This window comes from Sinocyclocheilus grahami, unplaced genomic scaffold (assembly GCF_001515645.1).
Source record: "Sinocyclocheilus grahami isolate Dianchi unplaced genomic scaffold, SAMN03320097.WGS_v1.1 scaffold126.1, whole genome shotgun sequence".
Classification (NCBI taxonomy): Eukaryota; Metazoa; Chordata; class Actinopteri; order Cypriniformes; family Cyprinidae; genus Sinocyclocheilus; species Sinocyclocheilus grahami.
This window is the reverse complement of record NW_015505305.1, coordinates 1,697,540-1,708,820: the sequence shown is the minus strand read 5'-3', so window position 1 is coordinate 1,708,820 and position 11,281 is coordinate 1,697,540. Positions and strand designations below refer to the sequence as shown.

The window sequence follows — 11,281 nt, the reverse complement described above, 5'->3', positions numbered from 1 at the left end:
TATCTTCTCTTTGTTTACTGTAATAAAATTCCATATGATTCCACCCAAGCAAAGCCCCTTCTAAATAGACCTCTTGCTTACACTCACTCCATAATAGTTTTTTTGTCTTCACTTCCTCTCTTTCTCTTCTGCCTCTCTCTCAAACTAGCACATGCAAAACAAAAGCCGCAAGATACAGGATGTAAGCACATGGAAAAAGGAGATGCCGTAACTACACTGTTATGTGGGCAAAAGCAACATGTACAGTAATTCACAGATACGTATGTCATTATGTAATAGTAGATTTTTTTAACGATATGCCAAATGTATGGCCATTTTAGCCATAAAAATGTACATATTTTTCTGTTTGTGATTAAAAAAAAGTGATTAAAAAAAAATATATATATATATATATATACTATGATTAAAAAACAATAAAATATATGCATATTGGTTTCCACAAAAATATTAAGTTGCACAAATGTTTGTCAAAATTGACAATAATAGGAAATGTTTCTTGAGCACCATGCAGTTCAGCATTTTAGAATGATTTCTGAAGGATCATGGGGCACACAAGACTGGAGTAATGGCCGCTGAAAATCCAGCTTTGCCATCATAGCAAAAAATTACATTTTAAAATATAATATAGAAAATAGTTATTTTAAGTTTCAATGATATATCAGAATATTGCCATTTTTATTATATTTTTGATCAAATAAGTGCAGCCATGGTGAGCATAAGAGACTCCCAAACACTCAGGGTATACCATGAGCATGGTTGCTGAATTGCCACACTAATGATTCTGCCTCTGGCCCTAGTTTTGGAACAGATTCTGAGCTTATTAAACAGGCCCTCTAAGCCCCTGCGGGTGTCAAACCGAGGATAGAGCCCTGGGGTATCCCATCCGGCTCCCAGGTACGAGGAGAGCTAATGATAATATGAGCTCAGGGATCATCAGGTTAAGCCACCCCCTTCCATCAGCCACATGCTAACTGTCTGACAGAGCAGTGATACGCCAACACATCATGTCCCAATGGCCAGTAAGTAGCTAATTGTAGACCTGCTGTCTGAGCCAAGCATTTACAATATTTACAATGCATTTTGTAAACAGTGTTTTACCATGTTTTTAGGCATTCCACCATGGTAATACCATGGTATTCTTTGAAGCACACACACCAAAGAAAAGTGCGGTTAAAAAATGGTGGTATATTAATATAAAATATCATGGTATACCAAAGTACCATGACAATCGCTGTAGCATAGTAACATAGTAACACCAGTGTTTTTGTAAATAAACCACTTTTCTCTCCCTGTGACCCTGTTCTCTCTCTCTCTCTCATTCACAGAATCAGGTCTTTGAAAACTAGGCCATCCAACCATTAGTCACACATACACACTCACAGTCAGCTCTGCTTATGCATACAGCAGTAATGTCTAATTTTCTGCTACCACACACACACACACAGAAAAAAACACTTTTTAAAGGGTAAATCCAGTTGACCCAATTACAGCACAGTCATGGCTAATGCTAACTAATTCTTTAGAACATTGCAGTTAATAGCTCTGCACACATAAACACACAAACATACACAAATTCCAGCAGTTTTCTCATGTGTATGGATGATATCAGAGGGTTATGGTGTTACATAAGGCTTTTACATAAGAAGCCACACTGCAGCAAGAGCTGCTCAGAAGTTAATGTTTTTTTTCGCTGCACCATTACTGTTGGGACTGCACCAAATCCCCCCTTCAGACACACACACACACACATCCATGTCTCCACTTGGCCTTAATGAACAAGCACTAAATCGAGCATAGCTCTTTCTTATCTGTATTCACTCCACACGCACTTCCTTCTTTCACCTCCCTCTCCCAAAACCACATCAATAACAGATCCATGAGAGTGGAAGAAGAATAGCCCATAATTCTCCCCGATAACCCACAGTATACACCTCCCTTTGTCAACCGGATTCACGCCGACAGCTGAACCCAAACCAGCTTTCTTCTATCTTCCTTATGGGTGGGATTTAAATCCCAGCAGACTGTTGCTGGCTGCAAAAAAGACAACCATGATGCCCTTTATGTCTCAGCGATTAAAACAGCTAACATGTAAGCTGCCCACATGGCCCTGTTATGTGTGTGGAAAATGATGCAGGCATTCACACTTGAATAGATGTCCACTTCCTGGATGTACACTGAGAGTTGTTTTATTTATTAAATGAATGTTTTTTTTCGCTGCACCATTACTGTTGGGACTGCACCAAATCCCCCCTTCAGACACACACACACACACATCCATGTCTCCACTTGGCCTTAATGAACAAGCACTAAATCAAGCATAGCTCTTTCTTATCTGTATTCACTCCACATGCACTTCCTTCTTTCACCTCCCTCTCCCAAAACCACATCAATAACAGATCCATGAGAGTGGAAGAAGAATAGCCCATAATTCTCCCCGATAACCCACAGTATACACCTCCCTTTGTCAACCGGATTCACGCCGACAGCTGAACCCAAACCAGCTTTCTTCTATCTTCCTTATGGGTGGGATTTAAATCCCAGCAGACTGTTGCTGGCTGCAAAAAAGACAACCATGATGCCCTTTATGTCTCAGCGATTAAAACAGCTAACATGTAAGCTGCCCACATGGCCCTGTTATGTGTGTGGAAAATGATGCAGGCATTCACACTTGAATAGATGTCCACTTCCTGGATGTACACTGAGAGTTGTTTTATTTATTAAATAAAGAACAATTTAAATAAAGGAAGCATATAAAAGACAGAAGGCATGTCATGGGCCTTCTCAAGAGAAAAATGTTTTACAGTTTACACATAAAATGTCCTAGTGGTGAAGAAAAAAAAATATATTAACCGTATTACTGACTGGTGGATCAAGCCAAATACTGCAAAAAACAAAAATTCTTAATCACTATTTTTTCTTGTGAAAATGTTTTTTTTATTATTTTTTTTTATAAAAGTCAATTTATGTTGCTTTAAGGTCATTTTGGTATTTTATACTGGAAAACTCACCAAAAATACTGATTAAGATGACGATTTCTGCAGTAATTGCTCACTTGAAACCTTCCTATGGAAGCCCAGTCCAAATCTTAGAGCCAAAGGGTGATAACATTTCCAGAAGAATGGTCACATGACGGAAGACAGTTAATTCATTATATATATGGGCTTCTCCATATCTCTCTCTCCTTAATTTATTGAGTAGTGAGCAGGCAAATTAAACAGACCTTTGTGTAGAATGATGTCATGCTACATTCAAAAATATCCAGTTCAGTATGTCCAGGTTAGCGGGAGTAGTACAAACCACTGTGAAAAAAGAGGATACTCACAATCCAGGGATTTATTTTTTGCAAGTCGTGTTTTCCAAAAGACAAAACAAGCAGTGCACACATATCCACAGTGAGGTCACAGGGAGTTCCTTGTCCAATATAAAAGAGTAAGAAAATCGAAGATTCAGTAAAAAGAATGTTTTACTTTTCATCAGAGTGTCTTGAACAAAAGGCTGTTCCCTGATCCAGTTTAAATGTACAAGACTCCATGCAGCTTTATTTAGGAGTGTCTGAAGTGCTTGGTTTAATCTCACACAGGTCTCCAAATTCATTACATGTAAAATACTGGAGAGATAAAAGATTGCAGCTGCGTTTTACACATTGCTTGTGGGACGACAGTGCAAGACATTAGCACAGTTTCACTGATCCAATGGAAGGGAATGAGAAACTTTTTGATATTAAACATTCTTCTTAGGATCAGCATTCTCACATTATTATTCTTTGAAAGGCTGGTGTAAAAAAAACTTCAAGATTACATTATTATGAATGTCATGTGTTACATATAGCAGTCCATTCTACAAAACTCTTAATTACATTAGGGTGTAATATGCAACATCACAAAAAAATCATTTCGAAAGATGTAAAAACACAGTAAAGATATAGTCATCAGTAAATGGGTGAAATCAAATAATTGTAAGTTGATTGCTTTATATTAAAAAACATTGTGTTTTGGCCTAAAGCTCTTGTGATAGATTTGTATTGTCAGAAACATCTGATGGGCCTCCAAGCTCTCTACTTCCTGCTTTGTGAGGTGGGGGTGCTCTTGTTGCCGGAACGACGGACAGGAACCTTCGAGACAGGGATTCGAGTGCGTGGTGGGGCATCAGTCTTTTTAGGAGGGGTAGTTGAAGTGGGGCTAAGATTGGAAGACAGTGCACCTTGGCTGGAAGAATGGGAAGGTGGTGTTTGCCTCACACTAATAGGGATCTTGGAATCTCGAGGTAGGCTGGTGCTGCCTTTCATGGAACAGAATGAGGAAGTGGTGGAAGATGAGCATTTTGGGGAAGGCAAGTTAATTTTTAGATCACCTGCAGATTTTGTTGGTGAACTCACATCATCATCAGAGCCAGCAGCACTAGGGCTGTCGGGATCGTAGAGGTCATAAAGTGCATCTCCAGAGCAGCTGTCCCTCAGCAAACCTTCCCGACGTAGGAAGGTGCTATCCTCATCCTCTGGGCCAGGTGTGGGAGAATCCCAGTAGCCTTCATCACTTGGTGGGGCATCCTGGAGTTCTTTATCGACAGGGGGAGGTGAGGGACGTGAGGGTTGCTGCTTTCCCATCTTGCTACCTCCACTCACAGGGATCTTACTGAGGCCAAGTGCCTTTACTTGAGTTGGCCTCTTCTCAAGGCGGGTTGGTGCATGATGCAAGACAGGCTCTGCACGTCGTAGGGCTGGGGAGTCTTCACCCTTCTGGGGCAACATATGCCATAGACCCTGCATGTCAGCATCATCAACCGCCTCTGGACTAGCCATCTCCTCCCCGCCACCCATGTAAGCAACAACTCCACTACCTTGTGGCTTTTTAGGGGCTGCACGTGGTCTTTGGTGGGCTGGCATGTAGCAAGAAGCATGGACAGATGTAATGCTACTGACCTGAGGAGGAAGTGGAGGCTTGGCAGGAGAGCATCTCTCTGAAATTGTCCCCGCTCCACTTAATCTGCGACCCATGCATCCCCCGCTACTGCTACCGGTTCCACTGCTCGTGGCACTTCCCCCATTCCCAGAATCCTCTTCTGGATCAGCGATGATGTCACCACAGCCTGTTAAAGAATCAAAGCTTTTTAGTGAAGTAACATCAGTGAACATGGAACATAGGCGATCCACAGACTGCTCAGATTGTGGGTCAGCTGTGCTGTGCTCCATTGGAGGGGTCAAAGCGCAGGTCGGAATGGAGGACAGGTGTGTCGAACTGCTTTGTTTATCAGGTTGGAGCCCTTCTGTCTGGGCTCGGAGTGGAGAAGGAGCTGGAGACTCCTCAGTGACTGTATGTTGTTGTGAAAGGGGAGGACCACAATTACCACACTCCTCTTCATTAGTACCCTGTAATTCCTGCATAGATGTTGCCTTCCATTTCTCAGCTTCCCCTGGGAGAGGAGGCTCCTCAAACACTTGCGGCAGGGGCTCAAGAGTTAGTGTTATGTCCTTCTCCATTTTCACATTGCCGGAGCAAGAGGAAATGATTAGGTCTCCCTCCTTTACCTCCTTGCCCACCTCCAAGGAGTCCTCTTGAACCTGGGGCTTCCGCCGCCAACGCATGCTGCTGAACAGCCCCTTAAGTCCTCGTCCTCGTCGTGCCACCGTAGTAGTTCCATCTCCTGCACGGCTGCTGCTCCGGCGCAGTAAAGAGAAGAAGCTGAAAGACTTGGTGATGGAGCTGCAGAGGGGGGCAGTGGACACACCATCTGGTGTGCCGGCGTGGAGCTGGTCGCTACTGGCAGATTCCTCTTTCCGGTGGCCACCAAGCTCTGAAGGAGTGTCCGTTATTAAGCCATCATGGGTTTTGCTCCTAACCAGCTCCAGCGTCTTGCCAGCGGCTTTACCGGTGGACTCCCCTTTGTTCTTGACAGAGAAGATGATCGGCATGCTGCTGCCGGACTTACGCTTGCCGAACAGCTTGAAGGCGGCTTTGTTGAGCTTTCCTGTTGGCTGAGGATCACATGGAGGCGGATCACTGCATTCGTTTTGAACCTCCATCTCTGCCACTATCTCTACTGCACCCTCTGTTTTTCTTTCTTTCTTCTTCTCCCTTTATTTTACCCTGTCTCTAACTGTTTCTTTCCTTTTCCTCTCCCTCGCCACTTCTATCCTCTGCCTTTGCTTGTTGGTGTTCTCCCTGCCTCGCTCTCTTTCTCTCACACTGGTGGCTGCGCCTGACAGTCTCTATGGTAACTGGGAGGGTTAAGCAGCTTTCGTCAGTGCTGGAGGCGAGCCAGCACTTTTTCTCTCCGCCCCCACATCTCACCCCCTCTGTACACACAAACATACCCTCATCCCCCACACTGCAAACATCACATATACTTCTTCTCTTTCTTGTCTCAATTATTCCCTCTATCTCACTGAAGAAGCGTGATATGCATCTACATGCGGGCTGTAGAGAATGAGTGTATTGCTTTTTGACATCATGATTGTTGTCATGTGCATGTGAGTGCAACAGTGTACAAATATGTGTGCGTGTGTATACATACTAGACAGAAAGTTTTTGCATTCTTTACTCATGTTTTCATGGAGGTCATAATGGAATTAGTGTTGCATTATGAATTTGTTTTGAAAAGCAATCACATGTGGTCATTTCCAGAAATGCTACAACGATCAGGAATATTAGGGGAAATAAATGGAATGAGTACAAACCTCTCAGTATAAATGAACATAAGCCACTAAAAATCCCCCTCAGATGAAAAGGCTCAAGAAAACATTTGAGTTGTGTGGTCGCTGTAGCGTCTGTACTTAGAATTTAAGCAAAAGCTGCTGATTGGAGAAACTACAAGTATGAAGACATGAGGCAGATTAAGATAAAACATTTCACTCACTTATAATGAATGCATTCACAACACACACTTGAAGCGGTTTAGAGAAATGGCTGATGAAATTTAAATGAGATTAGATCAGCTCACGCTGGTGGTCCTCACCTGTTTTGGGCCATCTGGAGTGGTTGATTATATTCAACGTACCCCTCAATAACACACAGTCCATCTGCCCCCAGCATATGGGCCCAGGGGGACTCCTGTTACCACACTCCACCACTGTTACACAACACCAATTAGTTTGTCCAATTGTGAGCAATAGTAGCTAAACAACTGAAAGCTTTTGGGTTTTCTTTTTTTAGAGGTTGAAATATACACATCAGGGGTGACATTTGGTGAGAAACATTAGCTAATAGACTGGGTTCCCACACCTTGACCAATGTATTTCAGTGACTTTCCCATGACTTTTCTAGTTGTTCATATATACTGGTTGAGGGTGGTGCAACCATTATAACTGAAGAGACAGGTCTCCCCTACTTTTTGTGAAATAATCATTATTTGTCAAAGGTTTCAACCACCATGAAAATAAGAATGAAGCAAAGGTCTCTAACAGACAGTTGCTATGACAGTAAAATGCATAAACTTGCAATTAGCAAGTGGTAATTTACTATGGTTAGCCCTCACCTTTCATTTAGGACTACTGAGTGAAACTTACATCACCTAATTAATATTCATAAGCCAAGCTCATATGGATCTAAAAAAAAAACCTTTATGGAGATTGCACACACACAAAAAATAACTTTCTAACAATGAAATATACTTTTTTATATATATCTGTGCAACTTGAAAAAATGTATATCTCTTTAAATGAAGGTTCAGTTCATGGTATCATGAACTCAATTCAATTTTATCTCAATTCGCTCAATTCAAGCATCATGAATGAACAATAAACATTTTTTGCAGCATTAATCAATCTAGGTTAATATTAATTGATATACTGTAATTTATTGGTAATCATGTTTATTTATTTATTATTAACTTGATAAATTAATTCTTAATTATTAGTATATGTAGAAATATTAACCTAAATTAATAAATGTTGTTAAATTATTGATAGTTATTGATACTTAATGTACTCCCTAATGTTAAGAGGCATTGCTACTTAATATAAATATACATTCTATTTACTATAAAAAAAATTATGTGGCTTATTTAAGATTCTATTAATTTCTAAGCCTTTTCCAGGCCTACAAATCCACAAATCACAAAATATATATTTACATTTACAGCAAATTTACATCCAGCAACTCTGAAACAAAGACATCAGTGCTAAATAATGATACCAACATCCTTATTTATTTGACCCTCTTCCCTTGTTTTTAAGAATCTCTTAAGACAGCCTGAAGAAATCCCCATGAAACTGATGTGCCTACCCATCCACCCCTATCTGTATACAGGCCTCCTCTTCCACCTCACTGGCATGAAACTATGTCTACATTCACACAATGTACAGGGGGGCCAGAACCTGCAGTATGTGTATGTGTGAAGGTAAGATACCGTGCAGCCGTTTCAGTGAGGTCAAGTCTTCCTGGCCTCTGATTCAGCTTTGGTTTCAGGTCTGCTGCACTGGACCAAAACTCCCCACCTGTGTTTGCCATTTCTGTCAGCAGCCCCTGAGGCATGGCAGACGGAATGTGCCACCACACCCATTGTTTCTTCAGGTCAGTTTGGGTCTGTATACTCGTTCTTTGCTCTCTGGGCCATGGGAGGCCTGTCTGCTTGAGGGTACATGGAGAAAAATTAACCAGAACCACATGAGTAAAGTTAGGAGATCAACAGCAAGAAACAGAAAGAAAGAAAGAAAGAAAGAAACTACTTCAGTTTGCAGTCCAATTTTGTGGGTTTCACCTCGGTGGATAAACACAGTGCTCACATCATCCACCCCTAAAGTGACATCCCTGTTGCTGCCAAGGACAAAACTCTCCTGAGAAACAAACTAGGACATTTGGACAAAATAGAGCTGGACTGTTTGCTAATAAGGGTGTGTTGCTCAGATTTTACAATGCTGCTTTCCCCCCCATTATCTGCAGCTGAATAGGACAAAGGTGTGTGCAGATTCTTCAAAGCACAGCACAGCTCTTATTGTGGAGTTTGTCAAGGCCAGACTGGATCAGGGACATCAATAATGGCAGTGTTTTAAGCCAAAGACAAATCTTCTCATGAACTGGGACGCACTCAAATAGAAGACAAAGAGTGCGCCTGTCTGCACATGGAGAAAAATTAACCAGAACCACATGAGTAAAGTTAGGAGACCAACAGCAAGAAACAGAAAGAAAGAAAGAAAGAAAGAAAGAAACTACTTCAGTTTGCAGTCCAATTTTGTGGGTTTCACCTCGGTGGATAAACACAGTGCTCACATCATCCACCCCTAAAGTGACATCCCTGTTGCTGCCAAGGACAAAACTCTCCTGAGAAACAAACTAGGACATTTGGACAAAATAGAGCTGGACTGTTTGCTAATAAGGGTGTGTTGCTCAGATTTTACAATGCTGCTTTCCCCCCCATTATCTGCAGCTGAATAGGACAAAGGTGTGTGCAGATTCTTCAAAGCACAGCACAGCTCTTATTGTGGAGTTTGTCAAGGCCAGACTGGATCAGGGACATCAATAATGGCAGTGTTTTAAGCCAAAGACAAATCTTCTCATGAACTGGGACGCACTCAAATAGAAGACAAAGAGTGCTATAAACCATTTTAACCTCAAACGGTTTAACCTTCCCATAGACAATATTAACATGCAAATGAAAAAGAGATTGTTCAAACATTGTTGTCATTTCATATGTTGTCATGTCATTGTGGTAAATAATAGGTAGATGGGGCAGCGTCTTTATGTGATTAGTTTAATCACTATGAGAAGGAGTCAGGCAGGCACAAAAATATACCAGGGTCAATTGTAAAAATACTTTAGTTACCACTAGGTTTGGGAATTTAGCACAGGTTTTTTTTCTAAATACTTAAATCACATGATTTTCATGATGTTTGGTGCCATTAATGATTATCGAAATGAATCAAGAATTTCTGTGTTGTGTACTTAACGCTTATGAGAATTAAATCGCTGTAGTCATTGACTCGTTTTCCCTATGATAACCAATTAATGTAATTATTAGAAATTAGAAATAAAAAAAAATAAATACCAAAAATGTTTTGTATTCAGTAACAATTTCCTTATTAGTGTATTAAGATTGATATTTTCTGTACATATACCGTTTTATTTACTATGGAAGCCCATTTCTACTTCAAAGTTTAAAATAAAAAATTGATATATAGTTTAAAATAAGAAATATATCACATAGATCTAAGGTAACAATTATGAGATCAAGTCACATGAGATATAAAGTCACTTTGTAAGATATAAAGTGACATTTATGACATATAAAAATCATAATTACAAGAATAAGTCGCATTTATGAAAAATACAGCCAAAATCAGATTTATTTTAGTATATAGGCTAATCATAATAAATGAATATATGATCTGCTTTTTTGATGTAAGCTACCAATGTTTGCGCTGTTCCGTTGTCATGACGTAACAGATCATATTAAAATAAGGTCTGTGAATAACATTTCCTGAAACAATGTTCACGCTGTGTTCTACAATATGAATGATTATGAAAATAAATCCAACACCGCCATTCTAAAAAAAACCATAGTAGGAAATTCCCGAGAAACCCGTGGCTCATAAACGTTGCAAAATATGTCACGGTACATTTTTATAAGGCCCCGCTCACTCACCAGAATTACTTCATTTCTACTAAGAGCTGAGCGGCTTTAGCGTCTTATTAATACAGTCTGACCCGCGGATGTATTTCACGCGTCCCGTCAGCGGTGTTCAGATTTGCAAAACAAACCCGGCTTACGGAGTCACGTGACACAGCTTTACATCCTGTTGTGACCTCTCGCAGGGGTGAGTTTTACAATAAAGCTTACAATAATTATATTAAGAAATATAGACGGATATAGAAAGCTTTTACGTCATAAAACATTTAAAACGCACATGGAAATGGATATTGCGTGGGGAAATCAAAGGAAGTGACAAAGTTTGTTTACTGGAGACATCAGTTATGTTCCATAATAGTCTGAATTTATCAAGAATCAAATTCAGGTCCATAACCACAATAAACACAGACTTAGACAGTGCCTATTAGAAAAATGAGTGGTTATGTAATTCCTTGGGTAATTTGGATGAACCTGTGCTTATCATGTGGACACATTTCACTTATTCATCAGAAAACACTTCACCATTGTTTTTTTTTTAGTCATTTAGCAGACGCTTTTATCCAAAGCGACTTACAAATGAGGACAATAAAAGCAGTCAAAACTAACAAAAGAGCAACAATATATAAGTGCAAATGACAAGTCTCGGTTAGCCTAACACAGTACACGTAGCAAGGTGTATATATATATATATATATATATGTGTGTGTGTGTGTGTGTGTGT

General features: G+C 40.3%; 1 protein-coding gene across 1 annotated transcript; it reads right to left on the bottom strand.

The window, feature by feature from the left end:
- Window positions 1-3,471: 3,471 nt before the first annotated feature.
- On the bottom strand, window positions 3,472-6,211 carry amer2 (APC membrane recruitment protein 2). Its single transcript, XM_016278884.1, has one exon. The coding sequence runs from the start codon at window positions 6,017-6,019 to the stop codon at window positions 4,055-4,057; it is 1,965 nt and encodes a 654-aa protein (XP_016134370.1). The 5' UTR covers window positions 6,020-6,211; the 3' UTR covers window positions 3,472-4,054.
- Window positions 6,212-11,281: the final 5,070 nt, after the last annotated feature.